General features: G+C 35.9%; 1 protein-coding gene across 1 annotated transcript in view; it reads right to left on the bottom strand.

The window, feature by feature from the left end:
- Window positions 1-489: 489 nt before the first annotated feature.
- The window catches only part of LOC122796040 (interleukin-12 subunit beta-like), a 107,965-nt gene continuing 81,929 nt past the window's right edge, over window positions 490-26,525 (bottom strand). The window contains exons 5-7 of the mRNA XM_044064510.1: window positions 19,146-19,339; window positions 10,465-10,616; window positions 490-1,302 (exon numbers count right to left, since the gene is read on the bottom strand). Of these exons, the coding sequence (XP_043920445.1) occupies window positions 1,147-1,302; window positions 10,465-10,616; window positions 19,146-19,339 (502 nt within the window). The 3' untranslated portion in view covers window positions 490-1,146. The remainder of the gene's footprint in view (window positions 1,303-10,464; window positions 10,617-19,145; window positions 19,340-26,525) is intronic.

Genomic DNA, 26,525 nt, shown 5'->3' with positions numbered 1-26,525 from the left:
ATTATTTGCATGTAATCCTTTCCTATCATGTCATCTCTATATCAATTAGCACATGTGGTAAAAAATCCCCAGATGAATGATTAAATTAAATAATACATAAATAAATAATGTTAACCACACTCATTCTTTTACATATAGTGCTTGATTAGACTTAAGTGCTTAATTTGGAGTGTTGACTAATAGGTCATAGACAATGAAGAGCTAAACCATTTATGAGAAGTGTGATAAGGCTTAGGAACTACTTTGTGAATAAGGAGTAAAGTATTCCAACTGCATTTTAGGTTTTCTCAGTCATATGTGTTTCTAGTTCTACATTGTTCATTTTATTATTTATTGCTGAAAATAACTTGTTTTGAAAGATGCAATTTGTTTGAAATAATTGGAGTGTAACTGCTTTGTTAAACACTTGTTTACACACAAACGTGTGTGTGTGTGTGTGTGTGTGTGTGTGTGTGTGTGTGTGTGTGTGTGTGTGTGTGTGTGTGTGCGCGTGCATGCATGTGTGTATATACATATATTCATAATGGCTAATGGCATTTCATTGAGCATCATCTCTTTTAATTTTAAAGATAATAGGAATTATGATTTTTTTTTGCACTGTGTACTCTGTACATCTGGTTTTCTAGATCAGGTTGTGATAACCGAGTGGTTCCCAGTATGACTAGATGTTCTCCTTATTATCAGAGGAGTTAAAATGCACAAATGTATATCGCCATTTTTTGCAGTTATTTTGGAATACTACTCATTTAGGCCACCATTGTTTCAGTACCTTTTAAGCACAGGTGGTTATGAGCACTTCTAGAAGAAAACTGGACATTAAGGTATACCTGCAGACAAAAAGCGGTATTTTCTAAACTGTGTATCCCAATTAAATGCTGACATATGTTGAGGCATACAAAATGTAATTTTTGAAATATCATTTTTCTTCCCTCTAGCATGTGTCAGTCTCATTTGGTACTAGATAACCTTTAGATCAATGTCATATCTCAAGTGGAAAATCAAAGTCAGACACTTTTCATTTAACCCACCATTTTAAAACAAAAGAGGCAGTTATTAGCTTAAATCATTGAGGAAGGTACAGAATGTAGTGACTTAGCTTCAAAGAGACTGTGATCTTATTAAATAAAAAGTGAACTGAAAGTCAAATTATTGAACACTCATGTAACTTGTAGATACTTTTTCCCAGGGGGTCCAGTTGCTCCAGTGTGAGTTATAATAGCTGTCCCGAATATGAAGACGGCATTTCTGAACATCTTCAGAGATGATGTGTGCTGTTCCAGATTCATATTTGAAAGTCATGATCTGCAAATGAAAAATCCATTTATTAATATTGTAATAGCCTCACCATTTGTAAGCAACATTTTTTAAGACTGTACAGTTCATTTTATATCTAACTGGCCTTATATATCTTTGCATACTGTTTAAGCAAGTATGCTAACAGGTGCTAGTAAAGCACATTGGTTTAAGGCAATGAAACACAATTAGCTGCATTATGTAGAACTCAGTTTGATTTCCACTGCTTATATTCAAATACTGTTTTAGTCTAAACAATGCAATTAACCAGGCTGAAGTTCAGACTTCATTTCAATATCATGTGTGTTCATCGGGTGGATATTATATAAATTAACAAAGGTCAAATAAATTATATCCGTTCTTCTATTTGTGTTTGTGAAATCTTTTGTCCAGGTTAACACAGGACAAAAAAAAAAAAGATTGCCAGATAGTAAGTAGTTTGTCTAAACTGACAGTACTGGCATTTCTTAAGACAGCAAATATACTGTGATAGAACAAATGAAGGGCTATAGTTGACAGCACCTCCGAAACAACAGAAAAGGAAGAAGTAAATATTGTGTTTAATAGAAATATAATAAAATGTCACAAATAAAACAGAATGGATGGGTGCAGGTGTGTATAAGTAATTAATAGTATACAGTACAAATCTTACAAATAATTAGGTCACAATAGTTATCAGACTTGGGAGGATCATTTTCATAATATAATTTGCAGTGGCACCAGTTCCAGAGGTAATAGGCCTTGACTGCAATCCAACTGAGGCAGGAGGCCCAGTTACTGGAGGAGGCAGCTGTACAGGTATGGCCATAGCAAGCATACCCACTGTATGGAGACAGCTTGGATAAAATACCACAGCTTGAGTTCCAATGGATGGCCAGGCAGATGATCTTGAGTTACGTGGATGCCATAAGTATGTTTTGTTAAGAAATGTGTACACTTTAGCCAGTGGTGAGGTCAGGTAGTAGCTCTTATCCTTGTTCCTGGGCCAAACACCATAAATTGTAATGAGCATGCCAACTGATAGAGGTAAAACTGAACCAGTTGAGGATAAAGACTCAACAGGTTGCCACATCTTGCTATCCACAGAAAGTTACAAAAGTCAGAGGCTCTGACTGGGTAAATTCTTCCCAGAGAGGGATGATACCATCAGTGATATAGAAAGAATATGGAACAAAATGTTGCCATTAGGAATGGATGGTCATGGTTGGGGTGGGCCCAGAAATGCAATATTTACACACATGTACACTAACAGACACACAAACACAAACACACACACACACACACACACACACACACACACACACACACACACACACACACACACACACACACATAAAAGACTTGTAATATAGTAGACTTCTCAGTTAAATCATATTAATAAGGTAGTTCCAAGTTATTGTTGTGTAAAGATTTTAAGAAAACATTTGACCCTATGGACAAAAGGAAGGAAATGTTTACAGTGGAATAGATATGGTGCTCATTCTGCTATCCAATTCCAGCTAAGAATTTAGTCAGGTGTAGTGTTAAGCAAGGATGTCAGAACATTCTAAATTTTTTCTGCTGAGACACTGTTTTTTCTCATCTAAGTACTCATGATTTATTTAGCCTATATTTACATTACCTTTGAATTTTTATCCATGATGACACATATAATAAAAAAATCCATTTAAATTTGATATCATTTGACATTAAGTGATATTCAGTAATTTCTGCTAATAATAACAACACACCATCATTTTAGTAACTATAATGACAAATGGCATTAAAGTATTCATTTCTTAACTTTATTCAGGGTTTTAATTATACCTGGCTTCACAGGTTACTACTAAGCTTTCAGCCAAGTGATCATCAAGAAGTTAAGACACATCATCCAATACTGCTGATAGACTAACAATGGCTCCCCATTAAATACATTTCCCCACATGTCTTAGGTGAAAATTTGCAGTCACCCATCCAATCAGCCAGACTGGTTTTGAAAATTGCTAAAGAAATACTCTTCTTGATATATAAGATTATCCTATTCCACAGAAGTGGAATGCAGTGAGTTAGGTACCTTTTGTGCCATTTGTTTATTTTGTTGTTATAGTATAGGTTTAGGTCTACAGAACAGGTATTTGCTTTACCACTGTTCCTGTTTAAAGGCAGGAGTACAAAGAGTGCTATGTCATCCATGTCATGGAAGGCTATGCAAAGATCACTCCTTAGAAGCCTATATGACACTGATTAGGGACACTGTGCTTTTATCAGGATAGCTAAGTGTACTGAGACTTGAGATAATTTTGATGAGGAAAGTCTGAGGTCTATTGGTATATTTTAGGAGCCTCATGAGAAAGGGGAACATTGGATTCAATGATTTGCCTACTATGGGAGGAACAAAGTGTGCATAACTTCTCTTGACATTAAGGAGATACCACAAAGGATAAATTGGCAAGGTAGTAGGATTTTTTAACCACCAGAGAGATATGGTCATCAAAAGAGAATCTGTTATCAATATACAAAGCCTTGTCCCTAATGAATGTGTCAAATTTGAGTGAAATGTGATCTATATGGTAAATACAAGTAATGCTAGATTTATTAATGGAAACTGTACTGTATTTCTTGGCATTGACGGTAAGCTCATGACATAAAACGCTAAGCATTTATTTGGTCCAGCCCTGCCACTGAACTTTAGTATCAGAATGAGATATGACAACTGCCCTTAGTTTGCAATCATAAGATAAGGTATTGTATAGTGCACGTCTGTGGACTGTATTGTGATCCTTGAAATATTAGGATTCTAGCCTAAACTTATGAGAAACAATATAAACCGAGTCCACTGTTGTCATATCTTGTGGTATTCCCCCTGCAGTTAATACAATGACGTCAGAGTTAGTATATGCTTTTAGCAAGGGTTGGGGGTCACATCCCTCCATGATGAGGTGTGCAGTGGATAGCAACAACCCTCCCCATGATATTTGCAAAAATGTACTAATTTTGTTACAAGTTTTGGAATTTGATGTTTTGTAGGTATAATATTTTGTCCTCAGTACTGATTATTGCAATTATAGTCCTGACATCTACATTAGGGAGTTTTCTAAAATGTGCATTAAATTTTTATAACTACAGTCCAGTACAAGTTTGTTAAACCATTCTGCTAAAGATATCAGATAGTACCACTCAGAGTATATTATCAGATATTACCAATCAGAGTATATTTAGAAATAAGGCTTGTACCACTTATAGCAGATTTCAAAGCAGCTTAGCTCACTACCTAAAAAAAAATACCTGTTATTGCTTTATAATGCCATCAGTTATGTAATCCATGTTCTACATCTTAGAGGTGGTTTATTTCCTGTATATTACTACTTTCCTTTTTATGTATTTGTTTATCCCCATGGTTCATCCACTGCCAGTGTCCACTCATTCTTCATTAAATCCTTGTCACTCATTTTCTTTCATGGCTCTTCATGCAAGGTGGAGTCCCAGCAGGATCCTGCTTGATCCCATGAATCTTTAATATCTAGCTTACTCTATATTCATCCTACAGCCCCTTCATATCTCTGGCTTTGGCATAATGCTATACTTGTCTTTATGACAGATTTAAGAGAAGTGAAATAATCACTTCAAGTAATCAGTGTAGTCTCATTTTACCTTACCAGGAATCTTTACTCATATATATATATATATATATATATATCCGTAGCAATCTATCTATCTATCTGTCTATCTGTCTATCTATAAATAATTTAACTTCAATTGTTGACTAACAAAAATGTACACATCCTGAAGGTAAACCACTCTGTCGAAAATGGCAACGTCAATGTCCTACTACACATGTGCTGAGGAAAAACCTCAGCACATGCAACTTTAAAATATTGTTTTTTGGGAGGCAGTTCCCCTGCATCCCCTACACAGCCTCACAAATGTACTAACAACAAGTCAGGATGAGTGATTCAAGCAGAAACACCTTCACGAAAAAACAGTATACCCAAAATGAGGTGTAGTGGTATGGCCAAAAGAATTCCACAATGTCTTTTTCTCCACTTGTCAACGTTTATTAAAACCAAACAAGAATAAGTCAGGTAGTTTTGATGGATTTTATGGAATATGTATCAAGGATGGATATTTTCTTAGATGATAGCTCTTGTTATACTAGAGTTTCTTGAAATAAAATATCTACTGCATATGAAAAGACTGATTATATGTTGAATGATTTGATATCTCAGCAATTAATTGACTTGAAGTTGTAGGATTTTTTTAAAAGTTAAAGATCCCATTTTCCCTGCTATCTTTGGAATTCCTAATATACACAAAGATATTACCAACCCACCATTTTGTCTCATTGTATCAGCGTCAAGTTTCAAGATGGAGCCATTAGCTAAATTTATTGATGTTTGCCTGAAATACCTTTTGAAGTATATTCCCCACATCATAATTGACTCATGGCACTTTCCTTCTGAAGTTGCCAAGATAGTATATAATAGTCAAGTTCTCTTGGTAATTGCAGATGTTATGAATTTGCTTTCAGTGATTCCTGCAGAAACTGGGATGGGATGGTTTATGGATACCATTGCCAAAATCTCTAATTTTAGCAGTCCTGATTTAAGACTTATTGAAGATGTTATGAGATGTATGTTGTACAACGATTTATTTTATTTTAAAAGTGAATTTTATCACTAGGTGTCAGGTGTTGCTGTGGGAGCTATCTGTACACCCATTTAGGCTGATTTAGTTCTAGCTCACTAGAAGACACATTTTGTTTTTAATATTGAATTTAACCAGTATATCCATAAGTATTTTAAATATTTGAATGATATATTTAATTTATGGACCAGTGACGGCAATAAACTTGAAAAATGTTTTTAAATATTTAAATTTGACTACTGATTTTTTAAAATTCACTTACACAGAATCTGCCTACAAAATTAGTTATTTAGATATCTTGCTATACAAAAATTAAGTTGATAAGGCTTTCTGCTTGAATATATGCAGAAAACCTACCTCCTCAAATTCCTGTATGCGTCTTGGTTGGCAAAAGGCCAGTGTGATAAAATGCCAATTCATTTGAATATCTAGGCTAGTGAGTGATAATAATTTATTTAATTTAATAATGAAATGGATAGACTTACTAAAATGTTTTTGGAGAGAGTTTACCCCCTAGATATGTTGAGTTGTATGGCCAAGGAGGCCACTGAAAGAAGGAATTCAGATTTTAAACCCTTGGTGAAAGACATTTTTTACAGGACCAGCTATAAGACACACAGCTTGGACACTTTTTATCAGGCCATGATTATATCAAGCCATGATTTTACCCAGTGCATATAATAACTGTAGTAAATGTAGGACATAATAATTAAACACTGGAACAACATACTGTATTATGACAAAAACAATCAGTTATTACATGACAGACCAGTTCTCTCACACAGAAAAGGGGTTAACTTGAAAAAATAAATTTATTTGAGAGTATACTGGTTCAACAAAGAAAAGAAAATGGTAAATTGTGTCTGTTGTAAATACTGCTTTTACATTTGGGTAGGGCCTTATGTATTAGTTCCAGGTTATGTGAGATCTCTACCCAGTCCAGAATACTGTAATTGCAAAAGGGAGGAGATAGTTTATTTGGTGAACTGTTCAACCTGTTTGGCATTCTATGCTGGGAAAACTGAAAGGCAATTATGTGCACGTATTTAAGAACACTTTAAAGATATCAAAAACAAAAACAAGTACAACACTTTCTTTAAGCACTCCCAATCATGTAGAAATTTTAAGATTTTTATTTTTTGTACTGGAAAGAATCCAAACGTCACCTAGAGGTGGAAACAATATGAACACTGTCAAGGACAAACAACTTAGATGGCAGTTGTTGAATGCCACAGTGCCCCCTGGTCTCAATGAGACTGTTTCACTAAAGAGTATTTTATATATGAGAGCAGCTAAATTATGAAACAGATGTTCTTTCCAAATGTCTCTCTCTCTATATTTTTATATGTGTATATTTATTTATACTGGTATACATATATTAGTTATAGGCAGGGAATGGGCATGTTTGATAAAGCCGTTCAAGGTCTGTACAGGATGTGCCTATGATTGGATTGTTTATTATAGAATTTTTAACTTATTTATCTTTGGGTTGCTTATCAATGAATTGTTTGCAGTTTTTGAGGACTGTTTTTAAATAGTGTTTTTGGTGAATGTTTTTGTAGCCTCATACATTTGGCAATTTATATACACACAAAGTTGATGATGAAGCACACAATTGCTATATTTATATTTGATTCATTAATGATTACCTTATACTTTGTTTTTAGTACTTTGCACCTTCACCTGCGTGTTATATAAGACTGTTTCCTTAGTAGATACACTATGTTGTGAAGAAGTCATTTTAATATGCTCATGGCAAAAGTGCTTAAGCTAGTGTCCTAACATTTTATTTAATTTGATATTTTGCAGCTTACCAAGTTTGCGGATGACTGCAAACTGAGTGCTATAATAGAGTCTCCGGCCGACATGGATATCCTCCAGAAGGGCCTTAATGAGACTGATGCATGGTGCCAAAGCCATGGTCTCAAGCTAAATGCTAAAAAATGAGTAGTAATCCCCTTTGGAAAAAACAGAGTACCTGCAAACTACCACATAGGAGGTAACCCCCTGAAATCTGAAGAAGTAATAAGGGATCTAGGGACCCAAGTAGATAGTCAGTTTTCCTTTGATAACCATGTTGCCAAGCTGGTTAGAAAATCCTTCTATGTGACCCATCTGATCACGAAAGGGTTTGCATCAAGATCTAAGGATGTAGTGGTGCCCCTCTACTCTTCCCTCATCAGACCCATTATTGAGTACAATGCACCAATTGGAATGTACCTGGCCAGGCATCTCCAGCAGCTGGAGAGACCACAGAGGTACCTCACTAAGAGGATAACTGGCTTCAAACAGTTGCCCTATGCAGCACGATTGAAAAAATGAAGGCTTTTCTCTGTTGCATACCGCCTTCTCAGAGGCGATCTCTGTCTAACATACAGAGCCATGCCCAACCCAGAACTGTTGAACATGCTCCATCTTAGCAAAACCAAATCTACTCAAACTACACGCTCTAGGAATATAAACCTCAGCACAACAATGAATAGAACATGTGGAGGGATAGATTCCCTTCGCAAAGACTTCCCTTGCTATGGAACAAGGTCCCGATCTACAAAAGACAGAGCCCCTCACTATCACTCTTCAAGAGGAACCTTGACAAAAGTGGATGGGTAACAGAAAGTTCACACTAGGGATCATACCAACAGCTCTACTAGATAGGGGCCAAGGGTACTAGCTGCTAGATCAAGGGCCTAGGGAACTAACCAAAGGGGTGGTGAATACCGCACAATGTGGCTGGGCTAATATATGCCTTTGGGCAGATAGCCCAGTGCCTACCTATTAATGTAGTGAGCGTTAAGTTTAATTTCATTAAACATTGACAAGTGGAGAAGAAAACTTTGTGGAATTCTTTTGGACTTACCCACTACACCTCATTTTGTGTTTTCTAGTTATATATGTGTTAATTCTGAGATTCCACAATCAATGAGGAAAGGGAATATTACCCTACCAGGGGGATTTTAGACCTCACACACCTGTTGACTAGCTGTATAATCAACCAAATGCAGTTGATTAAGCAGATGTTGACCAAACCAGTCGAATCCGTATATATATATATATATATATATATATATATATATATATATATATATATATATATATATATATATATATATATATACACACACACACACACACACACACACACACACACACACACACACATACTCTCTCTCCTATATATGGGTCTATATTACAACGTCGAACTCACAGGAGTTCGAACGTTGTAATATTGAACCGTAACGTTCAAAACCCAATAAAAATGAAAACACAGACAGCGATTTTTTTTCCCAGGGAAAAAGATCACTGTTCCATTACAAAAAAAAAAAAAAAAACTTACACTTTAAACTTAAACTAAAGTGGGGGGGCTTCGCCTCCACACCACCCAACATGGGAGGCAGTGCCCCACACAACCCCCTACTTAAATATACCAACTCCGAGATCGCACCACAGTGGAGGAAATAGCAAAGCTTTGAAAACGGCCCACTGATTTTTTTTCCTGGGAAAGAAATTGGTGTGCCGTGGCTTTGCTATTTTCGTATTTCGGACTGTTGGATTCGATATTACAACATTCGAACTCCTGTGAGTTTGACGTAATATAGACCCTATATATATACATATACATATGTACACACAATGAACACAGGTAATATCTTTTCACCCCAATCTTTCTTCTCTATCATTTCTTCTTTGTCATGATTTTGTCAAATCTTTTTCAATAATAATTTCTGTACTTTTGTTGCATTTCCCAGGCAGTAGCAGAAATTCATCCTTTTGGATCAGTCTGTTGTTACAGTTAACAAGCAACAAACATGCATACATATATACATATATAAACAAACAAATAAAATTAAATTCCATCTGATGGCACTGCTAACTGAATACATGTTCACCAGTATGTGTACTGCATAAAATGCCTGATATTTGTAGGATCCGTTCTGCTAATGTGTCCCTACAAAAGTCTTTCAACAAACAAGAATGGCTACTTATAGTGAATAAAGGAACTGAATCTACAATGAGACAGATAAAGGGGTGACAGCAAGAAGGTGAAAGATAGATAAAGTACTTTGTGTTAAGGTTAGGCATCTGTGGTAGTAGCAATCAAGAAATTCCTTTCTCATTTGCTACATAAAACCTCAGATTTGGAATGTGATGGCCCACTTAAATGCCACAAAGCACTCATTTACAGGGTCTATAACTATTATGTCTTTTGGTCATGGCATGTATAGCTGAAGTGAAAGCCATATGACCTTAGCATAAGTACTACCAATTTGACTACCAATTTCTAGTGGCTACACAATGGCTAAAAGTGTTGGCCTGTTGGTCACAAGTGCCAGCCATGGAATACATGGACTTATTCACATCTGAACAGATAATGTGGAACCATCATTAGCCACAGTTCTGACTGTCGATCATAGAAAAAGGGCATTGAAATATACCTGTTCTGTTACAGTGCATATTTTGTGAGAGTCCAGTAGTTTATGCTATCCCTTTGCCTCACAAAACCGTAATATTATGATAAGATAGATGTCAGCTGTGTTTGTGTTTACTTACTTCATTGTCTTTCTTCTTCTGCATGCATTCAACCTCAGAAGTCAGTGGAAAGTAAGAAAAAGGGCGTGTCCAAGTGGAAGGGTATGTCCAAGAGACATTAGTTTTACTTCCTGTTTTCTTAACTTTAAAGTTATCTGGAACATCTGGCTTAACTAGAAAAAAAGGAAAAGGAACAGGAGAATTTTATCATTTACTCTTCAAGCAGTCCTTTTAGCTTTGTTTTAACAAGTATAAGAGTTATGAAAAGAGAACACGTTAAAACAAATATGAATTATGTTATACTACTAAGGAGGATGAAACAAACATTTCAAAGTACAGCTGACTTGCTGTGAATATTTGATGTTGTTTAGTTTGCTTTCTTTTTTGTAAGAACCTACGCACACTAGGATACCATAATATTACTGATCTGCATAATTGTGATAGGCTATCGCTATGTGTTGCTTATAACACACAGGTGTTTCAAAGCATGCTTTAAAGGTGGTTCCCAACTGTAACTGGGCCTTACCATTGAATATGTAGAGATTAACTCAGTAGTGTACTCCATTTCTTCAGTTTCCTATGGCACTCTAACAAAAATATTTCATTTTCTCCTTCCCTAACAAAAATGTTTAATTTTCTCCTTCCCTTTCAATAAAGTACCCATGCCTAGATTTTGGCAGACTCATCACTGATATTTTTCTTTAAATACCAAGTACATTGAGTCCTACTTTTGTTTTTATTTCTTCTTGGCTCCCCACAGCTAACCATCACCTTGCCCACAAATCCCTTTTCACATTGCTGCCTGGGAGTAGTTTTCATTTATGCCATCATTTTTCCTCATACCATGCATTTACCTGTGCCCCCCCCCCCCAGATGGAGGTATATTTATTACATATATTAGTAGTATATTTATGAAATTTATTTTAAGCAGTTTCACACACACACACACACACACACACACACACACACACACACACACACACACACACACACAGTATTAACATTCAACAATTTAACACTTTAAATGAGTGTATTGAAACATATTAATTATGAAGTGGATATTTTTGAAATGTGCCCTTAAGAAAGCTATGACTATTTAAATACAGAACATACGTGACTGTAGTTAGTTCTGATGAAGTCCGTTATTAATACTGAAGTTTCTGATGAAGTCCATTATTAAGTTAGACAAAAGTGCTTAGCTTATTATGTGTTTCTTTTTGTCTTTGATTTAATTAAGTTAGGTATAAACCTTGCATCTGGTGTTGGTACTACGGACTCCCTAGTGCATTGGTGCTTTCATGGTTACAATTCTTATATCAGTGTGCTATGTCAGTTTTCTTTGGTTACAGTACTGTCCCACCTCCCTGGTGACTTAGCCGCTGCCCTTGCCTCCCTAAGATAATGCCGCCCCACACGTCTTGGTCTCTGCTGGAGATCGACTATAAGGTTCACCTGAGTGTGTATCTTCTCTCTCAGAATGGTATGTCCTCTTGTCATGCCAGTGCTTCAGATGACCAAGCTACTAATGAAACCTAGGCCATCTGGGCTGCAGTCAGGATTTTATGTATCTATGTCATGGCTAGCAAATTAAATCACATTTTCTAGCCAGTCTTCTATTCAGGAAGCACTAGCTTATTTTATGCTTTTCAGACATTTTTCATTTGGACTTTTGTGCATTTTTTTCTAACATAAATTAATACAGAAGCAGGGAGAATAGTTTGCTCTGTTTTTTGTATAACAAGCCTTAAAACTTAGAAACCAGATCAGATTATATGGCTGTGGAGACATGTTGAGTGCAGCGCTGAAATATTTATTTTTCTTTGCATACATACCTATAAGCTTATCTTGCTTCTGTCCCACTGGTTGTGTAAATACAGTAGGTAAGGAAATATGCACTGTTCAGACAGTAACCAATGAAAAAGGGTAAAACTGAAATAGTGTTGCTTTATTTAACACAAGTAAAATACAAACTCTTTAGTATTTCTGAATTAGTTAGAGACAATCAGTCATGATTGCAATGTTTGAAAAAGCAGTTTTGAGGCCAGGAATTGTGCAGAATTCTTATATTTGGAACTTTTATACAAAGATGTTTGCAGAAAGAGAGATGAGTTAACTTTTTCTGTGTATAGCCAGTGCACCATACTCCCCACATCAGAGGGACTCTTTTTACCTTACCTATATAGATCCTCATTAGATCTCTCTCAGCCCAGCCTCCACTGGTCAAAAGCCACCTATCCAATAGGTATCAGTCAGTAAAATGGCACACCACCCTCTCTCCATACATCGTAGTCACTACTGGTGTACGACAAGGCTCTATTGTTGGCCCCCTCCTGTTTAACATTCTTACAAACACCCTCCAAACATCCACACAATAGGCCTCCCTAATAGAATATGCAGATGATTCCCCACTCATTTGCACATCTGACAATGTGGCACACCTCCAAAAAATTATTCAGGAAGTTTTAACAGCAACCCTAAAAAATAAACTACTATTTTTTCCCTCTAAATTCCTCTCCTGTAAAAAAAAAAGAATTTAAAGTGCTCTTTCTTGATAATACAACCAGTGAATTCATTTCTCATAGCATAATATTAGGGATGATAGTAGATGATAAACTTAAATTCAACCTGCATATTCAAAATTGCATTAGAAAAGCTCATCAAAAACTGAGGATGCTTTATAGAGCTAAAAACTTTCTCACTAATACAACTAAAACTACACTTGCCACTACTTACCTCCTTCCCACATGGGTCTATCCATATTGCATAGTAACAATGTCGAACGCTCATATGAGTGAAAACACAGGAGAACAAACTTGCTATTGTGGGGGGGGTTGCGCTCATCACACCCCCCGCTAAATATATATTCCAACTCCAAGGTCGCACTACAGTGAGAAAAGGGCAACTATTCCAATCCTCACTGTATCACGACCCCCAAAAAACAAGTTTGTTCTCATGCATTTATGCTCATATAAGCGTTCGACATTGTTACCATTCAATATGGTAATATAGATCTTCCCACACTTCTTTATGGTGCTCCCATCCTTACTACCCTTCAGACATTACAAAAATCAAAACTTGAACAATGTTATAACAAAGTTGCTAAATTTGCAGCAAATACACCTTTTACAATCCACCGCTGTACAGCACTAAAAAGCCTAAATTGGTTAGAACTACCCCATCAACTAACATATACACAGCTTCTTACCACCTATAAAATTAGCCAGAATCTATCCACTTGTCCAGCAACTAACATTCTACACAACTGTGTTCCCTGTTGGTTGTTATGATCCAGTGACCAAAAACTCCTGTCTGTCCACTAGCCTATCAAATCTAATGGGCATTGTCTGTACTTGTACCTTGTTGGTAAGGCTGGGAACCCTTTATCTGTATCCATCAGGCCAACATCTTCCCTCTGATCCTTCAAAACCACTCTGAAAGACTTCCTAGTCAAAAGCTGGCTCTGTTCTTACTCAGCCAAGATAAACTATGTCCCTGAATCTGAACAAATACCTATTCATACATCTCCTTACTCTCCCTTCTTCATTCTCTTCCTGACTTCTATCAGTTTCTTTCCCCTGGTTTTCTCTATAAATATACAATAAGCCTGCATTTCTCTCATTTCGTATTGCAACTCCTGTTTTTATTAGACTAACTTACCTTTAATTTCTCTATAAACTGACAAAAATGTCCCTAGCTATTAAATCATGCTCATATAACTTGTATCTATTTTTAACCAATGTTTTCATATTATGTCTAATTTGGTATAACTTTTTAAACCATAGTTGTTTTTGTATTATTTTTAAAGACTGTAAAATTATTATTCTTAAAATGCTTTATAATACTTTGGAGCTTTTCTCCCCAGGGTTCTGCTGAAAATGGGCTCCTACACAGTCAGACATTCCCATTTATCAAATGTCAGTAAATAAATAAATACAATTATAAATATGGTAATGATTTTTAAATAAGTCCTCCTTGCCATCCTTACTAGTGCGTGCAGTCCCTAACTCTACCCTAGCCCTTAAGCTCATCTCTATACCTTACTTTACAAAAAAAATTTCTCTAACATGACCAGTGTTTAAATAAATCATGTCTGAAGGCAGTGGTAAGGTTTTGGTTAAGCAACTGTACAGAAAACTGCACTGTAGAAAGCAACATAAATCATTTTGTGATCTATTAGACTTTTGATGTTTTTATTTTTTTTTGCAAGTATGTTTTTTCATATACTATCACCAATCTATTGTGTTTTGAAAGTTATGTACTTTGATGAAGTGTTGTGTATTCATAGAGAGAGAGAGAGAGAGAGAGAGAGAGAGAGTGAGTAAATCTATGATTGCACCCTCTCATGTTGAGGTTATAGTGACAGATCTAATCATGCAGCATTGACTGCTAAGTACATATACTGCATGCATCCCTGTGTGACAGTTTTTGCATTTAGGTATACACATTCTAGCAACATACTTGAAAGTCTATAGTACTTACTTGTCTTAAATGACTGGTAATAATAAGCAATCAAATATTAACACGCATTTGACTTTCCAGATTGATTAAAAATGAAGTAATTACTTTTAGAACTCATAATACTACAATGTGACATGTTATTCTAAGTACATTTTAGAAAGGTGAAAATTATTACCGTAGTGTATGAGTACAGAATGATTTTAAAATAGCACTGTAGTAGAAATGCATATTTGTATGAAGGACTTAAAGTCAAATGCAAGTCTTCTTTAAATTATCATGAGGAAAATAACACTATTTCATCTCCTTGTCCTAATCTTTACTTTCATAGGAAAGTTCTGTCCAAGTAGCTTGTGATGAAGTACTAAGTACTCTGTGCTGTGGCCATAATAAACTTTGTTACTGTGCCAAATCGTGGCAGTGTGCAAAGTAGTGGTGGGGTTCACATTTCTATTTATATGGAGGCTCATGCTCAATGTCTGGAGAGTGTTGGAGATAATATACTTTAGAACACACAGTGAGTGTAAACAAGGACCAGCAGTCTGACCCCACTCTCTCATTTCTGGCAGTCTTCTATAGTGTCTCCCTCATCTTAGTCCTCCCTAGGAGTATGCCTTTCCGATCTTGCAACTGTACTCAACAAGGCATTGCATTCTGCCAGTGTGTTGCTGTAATGTGCAAGGAGCTCAGTAGGCCTTTGTGTGCAAAGCCATGTGCTCTACAGACAATGGTAAGTTTGTAAGTGTAAAACTATGTAGCAAATGGACAGGGGAAGAGAGGAATAAGGCATCTGGGCAAAAAAGAAACCGACCGCCTTTCACTGTAGTCAGGGACTGAACCCTGTAATCTGCACACATAAAACCACCTCCCTAACCACTAGGACAGAGGAGTAGCAAAACAGAAGCACTTCCAAATTTCAGACTCGTATTTCAGGACTACTCCCACTAAATAAACTAACACATTACTTTAGCACTGGACATATCAAGAAGCTTATAAATCTCATTCAGGTGGCTTTTCAATTGAAGTTAAGCTCCCTAGTTAAAGGGAGGGAGCTGTGCAGTACTACAGTGAAGGGATTTTAAGAGGGGAAATGAGAGGGCTTCTCCTATTCACACTTCACAGTCTCCGGAGTCTACAGCCTGCATAACTACCTGTCCATTGTGAGGAGTGATTTAGCAAAGTGGCACCACCATTCAAAGGAGAGCATTTAAGGATGAAACCTGCTCAGGTTTTTGAATAGATGCCCTCTTTGGTTGATGCAATTTACCATGGGCTATGCCCTCGGCATATTCACGATCATCACTAGCCCAAAAACTGAGGCAGGCAATAAAAAGATATGAATGATACACAGAATGAGTGGAATTGCATCAAAGATGTTTAAATACATGTAGTAAAAATCAGTTAAGATGCACCTTTACATGCTGTTTCAAGGATGAGCAACCTTTGTTGCATCTGAGAAGCGATTCCATAGAAAGCCAAACCACTCCTCTCCAGATAGCTTGCCATGATCGTATAGTCGTTAGTACTCTGCGTTGTGGCCGCAGCAACCTCAGTTCGAATCTGAGTCACGGCAGTGTGGAAAGTCGTAGGAGATTCACTTTTCTTTAACGATAAGGAGGCTCAAGCTCAATGTCTGAGACCATTGGAGATAATATACTTTAGAACTTGAGGCATTGCTAGGCAGTCTGGCAAATGGTGTCAAAGAGAAAGAATACAAGGACAAGGAAGACAGAGTGCAGATATCAACACAGTGAGTGTGAACATCTTGTTTCTAGCAGCAGTTTATAGGACTGCAGGAATCAGTGCTGGGCCACTTCCTATTTAGCATTTATTTTGAAATATCCAAGCTTATTACCCAGAAGTGTGGTTGACCACATTTGCTGATGACTGCAAACTGGGCACTGTTATCCACTCATCCACTGATACTAAACTTCTCCAACAAAGATTGGAACATTCACATATCTGGCATACTGAAAATTGTCTCAAACCAAATGAAAAAAAAAAAATGCAGCATAGCAGTTTCATAAAAGGTTGCTCCCCCTCATATATGTGGAATTCATCTTCAAACTGATATGTTCATGAAGGAACCTGGGTACTTATATGGCCAACTTTCTCTCATTTGGTCATCATGTTGCCACTCTAGTCTGGAAAACCTTTTTTCTGGCCTAGTTAATTTCTAAAATAAAAATATTCACAATGCAAAGAAGTCATCTTATCACTGTACTTTTTCCATATTAGAGCCTTCATTAAATACAATGCCCTTTAGTATGTGCAAATCTAGACATACCTCTCACTGGAAAAACACCAAAAAATTGTAATCTATAAAATGAAATGTCTTATATTGTTCAACGATGCCAATGGACTAGCATATTTCTTCTTATACTCAGTAATCTATGGATGCTCTGAGGTGGCCTATGTCTAACTTTTTTGAGCCATGAAAGACCCAGTGGCTTCTGCACAATAACAATCACTGTACATTCAATAGCTGCCCTGTCTGCATTTATACCATCACTCAACTTATAATCAAGCAACAAATCAAAATACATGTACCTCGAGGAAGTTACATTCTACTTTCATGAGATTGTGGCGATACTATGGTTAATGAAGCTGAACACATGATGCTTGTTTCTTTTGGATTATAAAACCCAGACTGTCATATTATTCTGGGCTCTGTTTGCTCCTAATGTTTGGTTCATAGGTTCATAGGTTCATAGGTTAGTACTAAGCTAACTGCCCTTGCGAGCCATTTTAAGCCTAGCCAATTATCCCTTGTGAGACTCAAACCCTGCACCTTGTGTTTGCAAGGCAAACACCTTAACCATTAGGCCACCCTCCCTAATGGTTAAGGTAGTTGAAGTCACCCAATATAATGGAGTTTGGAGAGACCTTCATATTTTCCAGTGTTCTCAGGACTGCCGAGTGGGGTTCCTGGGTTTGGGAGGGTGGTCTGTAGCAGGCTATAAACTGGAAGGCAGTTTTACCCACTGTTAGTTGCACATGGATAGTCTCTGATGCTTCGTGCTTTGCCACCAACCTGGATGTGTGGGTATCTTTGATGAATATCGATACTCCCCCTCCTTTTGTGGTTCGGTCCAAGTTTTGGGGCCAAAAAGCATGGTATGAGGTATAACCTGGTAGTGCTGGGGTGCTCTCGGGAGCCCTGAACCAGGTTTCTGTTACTGCACAGATATCGATGTTCTCCATGCTAAGGAGAGTTTCGAGTGCATGCATCTTGAGGTTTAGACTTCTGGCGTTGAGTAGCATTACTCTTAGTTTCTTATCCCTTGTGATACCTATGGAGGTGGGTTTGTCTAAAAAAGGCACTATGGGGGTAGCAAGAGCCTTTGCCAATATCCGAAAGCCCAGGGGTGACAGGTGCAAGCTGCCCCTAGTGAAGCATCGTGGCTTGTCAAGCATATCATCCCAAGCTGACAGGCATTGGATCCCCTTTGAATGACACCAGTACTTAAGCCAATTGTTGAAATTGATCATCTTGTCTTCATATTGTGGCATCATTCTTGGTGAGGGTAAGATGCTACTCAAGGTCAGGGTCATACCGGCCTGGGCTACATGCTCAGAGAGCTCCTTTATGTCTCTTTTCATGTAGTCCAGGGAGGTACATCTCAGGTCATTCACACCAGCATGGACAATGACTGAGTCATATTTGTACTTGCCTTGGAGTGACCTGAGTGATTGTGTTATGTGGCGGATCTTGTTGTGTATTTTCTCAGAATGATGTACACTTAGTGTAGGCATTCACAAATCTGGTCCTAAAAACTATACATTTGCACTAAGTATTGATGTAGAACTGTACAGCATATTATACTCTAATATGAGTAGTTCAAATAGTTTAGGTGGTTCTATACCAGTCCCTCCAAAGAAAGATCTAATGGCTTCACATCCCAGTCCCCTAGCAAAAAACTGTATTGTATATATAACACACTGACATCAATAAATGCAACACTAATGCATTGGTTGCTGGATGTGATATTAAGTCAAGATTCAATCTAGCCATACTTGTTACCTACTTGGATGAATGCAAATGTTAAATATTATATACCAGTTTTAAATTATTTTCCTGAAGCTCAGGTTCAGTTTTACTGATTGTGATCAGTTATTACAGTCTGTCTCCTATCACCCTTTCCACCATTCATGGTATATACTCTTCAGTATAAAAAAGTAAATAAACAACTTTATTTATCCATTGTAATGTAAAATTAGATCACAGAAGACCCGCAAACACTTACTGATGTCACGGATGAACAGCTGATGTTGAATCATGCTATAGGATTGCTCTGTCATGGCTTCTATTTTCAGGAAAAGTGGTTCATATTCTTCTTCATATGGTGAATAATTAACATAACTGAATGTCTGCTGAAATGTGTTTTCTTTACATTTAACTGGATCCAGGTAATGCCAAACATCCTTGTTATTACGGTTTCTGAAATATATAAATTATAGTAGTTTATTATGTCAAAGAATTTCATATCAATGAATTTAGTATGACTTCTTTCTCCAAACAGATGAAGGAAACCTAAACAATGAAGTACATATATTACTGCTTATTTTTCAACTGTTTTCACTTTCTCCTATTTCATCACTGCCAGCATAAAGAAAAATAACTTCCTATGAGCTTTTGAATTTGCTCACATAGGGCATTAGCAAATAAGCAAAATAAATACTTCTTTGCTTAAGGGATTTTTTTAACAATATGTGTGTTTCCCTAACTAAAACAGAATTATTTGGGTTCTGAGATATTACAAAATGTTCAAAAGTTAAAGAAAAATTCAACCGACTACACAGACATTTTTATTTCTTCATATCCCCAGATATTCTTACCTCCCACAATGCTACTGTTGACAACTTTTAAGTAGACATCTCTTGAAAAGTGATTTGACCATCTGTCTATGCTCAAATGTTTTTATTGCAAAATGGTGGACACTACCTGTGCAGCTCCTCACTTTCAAAGCACTATCTGATCCTTTGCCGGCACATCCTTCATAGAAAACATTCAAACATTTTAAGAACTGAGAGGAGAATACAGATTTATTCATTTTTCATCAATATTTATACAAGATAACTCATCTCTGAACTTAAAAACTACTTACTGGATGCTGAACCCTGAACTACATGGTGTGGACACTTCCAGACACTGAGACCTAAACAAAGACAATAATCTTCGTCTTTCAGCTGCTCCCATTAGGGGTCTTCACAGCAGATCATCTGTTTCCATTTCTTCTTGTCCTCTGCATCTTGCTCTGTCACACCAACCACCTGCATGTCGTCTCTCACCACATCCATATCTTAGGCCTTCCTCTTTTCCTGTTACCTGGCAGCTTCATCCTTAGCATCTTTTTCCCAATATACTCTGCATCCCTCCTCAGCACATGTACAAATCAACATAATCTTGCCTCTCTGGCTTTGTCTCCAAACCTTCCAACCTGGGCAGACCCTCAAATATGCTTATTCCTAATCCTGTTCACCCTTGTCACACCCAGTGCAAATCTTAACATCTTTAACTCTGCCACGTCCAGCTCTGACTCCTGCCTTTTTGTCAATGCCATTGCCTCCAACCCATATAACATAGCTGGTCTCACTACCCTCTTGTAGACCAATAAAAAGAAATATGTATCTGACCTGGAAATTTCATACAGATTTATCTCTACTACTAACAAGCTTTTGCAACTCGATTTTAAAGACCAAATGGAATCTGCAACTACAAAAACTAAATTGTCTCCGATAACTACTCCTGAAAAAGACGCCTCTTCTAAGAGACAAAATTCAATAAGCCACAACACGAAACTACAAAAATTGTCCTCAGATCAAAAAATGAACAGTCTCTCACAATTGATGATCTCAAACCTGCACTGCAACCTCTACAAACTGAAATTCAAGGATTCACCCACAAGCTAACCTCTTTTGGATCTAATTTAGATCAAATTATGCTTAGACTTGAACAGAATGAAGCAAAAGTTATGGATAATGAAGTTAAAATAAATGAGATCAAACAGAAGTTACAAACCAGTGATAACACTATTAAAAATCTACAACAAAAATGCTAGATCTTGAAGCCAGAACCAGACACAACAACTTTATCCTGTGAGGAATACCTGAAACCTTTGATAATGCTCAGCTTAACTCAATAATCAAAGAAATAATAAATACTTTAATTAATGATAAAGATCTCACTATTGGTGTAATAATAGAAAGAGCTCACAGATCTCAGACAGGCCCAAGCAACTGAAACCCCAAGACAAATATATGTTAGATTGTTGAATTCAGCACATGTCCAGCCAGTACTTGCTGCATTCAAAGCTAAAAAGAACATCACTTGGAGAGGTCACAAAATTAACATAATACAAGATCTACCTACTGAAGTTAAACAAAAACATCAAAAACTCAGCAAATTTTGTGGTTATTTGATTGAAAACAAGATTTGGTTCCAAATGACATATCTTGCCACCTTGGTCTTTTATCATGAAGAAATTAAAATATCTATAGAGTCATATGAGGAGGCCAAATCCACCTTTTTTCATCTGTTCAAAAGTAAATCTCTCTTAAATAACTCACCCTGCCTTTTGCCGAGCTGACGGCTGACTTGCTGTGAGGTACGGCCATCTTGTGTGTTGGTTGTCCGATTGGTGTGGCTTGCTTCACTGTATTTCTTGGGCCTAGTCGTCCATTGCCATTTCAATGTTCCATTTCCCAGAAAACCCCTTCAGGTTCAAGAGGGAACGTTGCTACTTTGAACTTTCAACTAACTGATGCAATATCTGACTCACGTCCTGCCTCTAAGCATTACTGGGAACACTTAAATGGCTATATGCAGTTGCGAATGCCGATCGCAGCTCATGTGAGAATAGAAACTTTTTTTTGGTTCTGTGATGCTCCTCGTTGCTTCTACACCATTAAAAGCCAAGTAACATTGAAGCAGATACTATGATGGAAGTCACGAGATGCATGAGAAACCAAGAACCTCTGGAAGTATTTGCTACAAGGAAACTAGATGTGGACTATGTCATTTCAGCCCCTTTATTTTTGATAATTAAAGGTTCTCTTCCATTTTAAAAGACTTAAGGATGCTTCTGCATTTATGTGGAAATATGGATGTAAATGATATCTTAAGTAAAAGACATGGCTGGTTTTGATATAAGAAGTGTGGTCTCATCTTTAAGGGTGCACTGTGAATCTTTTTACTTTAAGCAATCCTTGCTTTTTAATAGAGGCTGCAGAAGGCTAGATTGTCCTTTTCTAGATAATGGGAGGGAGCATAAGAAGGCAGTTACATCCTATTCATATTCAGTCTCAGCGTATTGTTTTTTTTAGACAATACTCTTTTCTGCAGTATTGCTAATGGTCATTTACTTTGACGTCAGAGATCTACTTGTTTAGGCAATGGTGTTTTAGAGTCACACTGGCGAACCTACACTTAGTCTTTGCTGCGGCTTTGAGATTCCTCATCTGGAGGGTCTAGGTCTTTTCCACCTTTATGTGTAAATGATTGAGCATATCATTGTGTTTAAAACTGCTGGCAATTACGCATGTGAACGAGTTTCTTTACCTAACTGAAATAGGGTTTTGCATACTGAATGGTCTGCTAAGCATATTTACTTACTTCATGCTCCCTTATAGTATACATCTAATGTGTCTCTTTTTAGATAATGATATAACTACAATTAACATTATACGTTTATATAAAATACTACTTATTAGCAATGGAGTTCAGGAATGCAAAATTGATTTTGCTATTTTAATGCTTTATGATGCTTGCTTTCCCACTTATATTGCATCAACTGTTTGTGTTTTTTTTCTTTCTTTCCTTGTGTTAATAAGAAATCTCAACGTTTAGTAGGTTAGTAAACTAAAGGATTAAAAGTAGTCTGTTAAATATTGAATAGTTAAACAATTCTGTTTAGCTGGATGCTGTTTAAAAGTAACTGGTTCAATAACTTAGCAGACTATTGGATTCAAAAAGCACTACTATAAAAGACTATGTGGTAGATTTACTGTTGAAAATTCATTGTAAAAAAAGTTTCATCTGTTACATATATAATTAATGACAGGGGTTTGTTTGTTGTTCTATTTAAACTTTAGCAAATAACGGTCTTAAATACTATTTTAGAGTATTTAACTGGATCTTTTTATGTGTGAATCCATCTTAATGGTCCTGTCCATAAATTCTTTTGTTGATTAACCTACTCCACACAAGCAGGACAAGGTTATATTTTATTAGTCAAACAACTCTGAACATACATTTTTGATATATCTATACTTTTATATAGACTTATTAATATGCTATAACATCTCCTTTTTCTGTACTAAAATCTATTTCTTCAAGAGTCTGAATATAGTATAACGCAACCCTCTCTAAGCTGTTTGCAATAATGGTTGATTCTTGTAGTAGGGTACATGTAGTAGCTTTATCTAGGATATTTTTATTGCTAATAAGCTTTGATACTCTTTAGCCACTGGCTTATTCTATTACCCTAAAATTTACCTTTCTAGTCTTAATAAACTAGTTAAACAGGATTATTATTACAATAATTTGAATCTAGTTAGTGATCCTCTTATAAGTTTCTAATAAATTAAAGGAGTAGTATTGCACAGTTTTGTAGCTGATGAGTGTTCACGTTTGGTTCATGTTAGGTATTATTGGCATCCCTCTACTTCTTATATTTATTACATTAGCTCAAACTTCATCTGTTTTGTGGTATACAATAAATGTTTTCATTTACACAGAGGGATGAGTGGTTAGGCCCTTGCATAGGATTTAGATTAGAAGTCACCTCACATTTAATTTTTTCTTACTTAACAGCCCTTATTATAAACCTGTATACTTACTTCTATCATTTAATAACCTGTATAAAAACAATCTAAGATTGAGATAATGATTTCAGTAGATTCATGGAACATTAAGGGTCTATCAGAAAAGAAAAAGAGAAACCTAATCATGCATCTCACATTTCAAAATAAAGCTGATGTAACTTTTCTACAAGAAACTCACACGACTAACCAACTCTGTGGGATAATGAAAGGAAAAGGAAATGGGTCAAACAAATAATTGCAGCAGGACATAACACATTATCTAGGGGGGTAGCTAATCAATCTTACCAAGGAGAAATCACCTCTTCTAAGAGTGATCCTAATGGAAGATGGGTTTTGTTCACTAGTATCATACCCTAAATAAACCTTTACTCTTTCTTAATGTTTATAGCCCCTGCTTAAATCAACATAATTTTATTTATGATATCTTTAATATTCTGGTTAATTATCCAAATCACTTATACATTATAGGTGGAGATTGGAACGCTTTACTTGATCCTGACAGGGATAGATCTTATAAAGACACTAGGCAATCGCAACATACTACCACAGCCCTAGAAGAATTGCAAAATATCTTTGAACTAATAGACCCCTATACAAACTTTAAGCAGGATAACTCAACTCTTAGATTTACTTTTTTTCAGCTACACATAAAACATGGTCAAGAATTGATGCCTTCTTAATCTTCTTAACTTTTCTTTCCTATAGATTAAGTTATAAGGTTTCCCCTAGAACCATAGTGGCTCATTCAAGAATTGTTATTGTCGTTAATGTCTTGGCCTATAATCAAAGATCTTCTTATTTCAATAATTGGACCCTAAATTCAGATTACTGACCATCAGAAACAACTTCTTAAATCACCACTGCAATTAGAAGAAGTTATAATTTCAATAAATAAACTTACAAAGTTTTCTAAAATTCTATTAAATGTATTCAATTATATAATACACCATTGCATAACTGATAAATGTATTAACAACTCAAAAACTATCCTAAGACTGAAGAACATTATTTCTTCCATCATATCTCAAGAACAAATGGGTTTTATGCAGAATAGGCAAACTTGTGATAACACTCTTCTTTTAGATACCATTATTAGACTTCTTGACAAGGATAAACATCCTACATACATCCTTACTGCTGACGCAAGCAAAGTATTTGACAGAGTAAACTTAAATTGTTTTATTTAATATTCTGCCCTCTTTTGGAATTCAACAAGCATTTATAAAAATTATTCAGGTTCTCTATCAGAAGGCCTCCACTACTATTCAAATAAATAATTTCAAATCCAATCCAATCCCCATCTCTAATGGCACAAGGCAAGGTTGCCCTCTTTCCCCTTACCTTTTTAATTTATACTTAGAACCCTTGCTATTATATATTTATCCCAAAAAAACCTTCCACCACATACCCAGAATATCAAACATAAAACTTTCAGATTCGGCCTTTGCTGATGATCTAAATTTATACTTTCAACTTCCCAACACTGATCTCCCAAAAATACTTAACTCAATAAATTTATATTCTGAGATATCCAACTATAAACTAAACGAGTAAATTCTATACATTTCCCTTGAATCCACTAGGCCATAAGGAATTCTATTTTCCTAATAGTGAGACAAAAATCAAATAGATACAATATCTAGGAGTAACTTATACTTCCGATTTTAGAGAGATCGTTAAGAACAATTTACTACATGCTTGGACTAACATTCAAAATTATATTAATAGATGGAAAAATATTAATATGTCTTTACTCTCTAAAACTAGTGTGGTCAAAATGAATATCTTACCTAGAATTATTTTTCAAATGTATGCTACTTTTTCAATTGTTCCTCAAAATTTTTTTAGGGATTTGGAAAAAGCTTTATCTAAATTCTTGTGGCATCCAAAATCTGTCAGAATTAAATATGATAAACTTTCCCTTGCAAAAGACAAAGGAGGCCTGGGATTACCAGACTTTAAACTATATTACACTATAATTACCTCTGGTAGATTGGTCCAAATAGTAAATTATGTTCCTAATGTGTCTAGCTGGACACCCCAATGGATCAAAATCTGGTATGATCAAATTAAATCCCTTGACTTTAACCCCAAATCTCTCCCCTTTCTAAACTTAATTCAAAGAAACTCTTACATCAGGAATATACACCCATTGTTCAAACAAATGATTCTAACTATTCAAAATGTATTCAAATCTATACAACTATCCAATGCCCTTGCCTTTATGCAACCGCTCCATTTAAACTGTAATCTGTTAATCAATAACCAAATAATAAACTTAACAAATTATCCTCTTCTTAAAGAATTTACAATATGGGATATTTATAAATGGCAGGAAACTACTATATCCAAACTAAGAATTAAATTGGAACCCCCTAAAAAATATACTAATGCCCTTAATCAGATCATGTATCTAATTAAAGCTAAATTACCTCAAATTAAAATCAACCAACATGACATTAACTTAGCTATTTTAATTTATAAAAATCAAGGAACTAAAGAAAAAACTACATTTAGGTCCTATAAATTCATAAAGAGTATACAATCTCAGACTTCCTTACTATTCTCAACTTATTGGCAAGACAAAAGCTGACAAATTACAGAAGATAATAAAAGAGTGGCCATCAAAATACTATTAAGTTTATTCCCTTTAAACAGTTGTTGTAAACTCAAATTATGATTAACAATAATGCTTATTATACACCATCAACTATTAATAAGTTTAACCCCAATCACTCAGCTTATTGCCCATATTGCCCAGATCAAGTTGCAGATGTTTTGCACATTTTTGGGGGCTGTGA

This window comes from Protopterus annectens, chromosome 2.part2 (genome assembly GCF_019279795.1).
Source record: "Protopterus annectens isolate FY-2018-M chromosome 2.part2, PAN1.0, whole genome shotgun sequence".
Taxonomy (NCBI): Eukaryota; Metazoa; Chordata; order Ceratodontiformes; family Protopteridae; genus Protopterus; species Protopterus annectens.
Note: the sequence above shows the minus strand (reverse complement) of the source record. Positions and strands in the feature narration are given on the sequence as shown.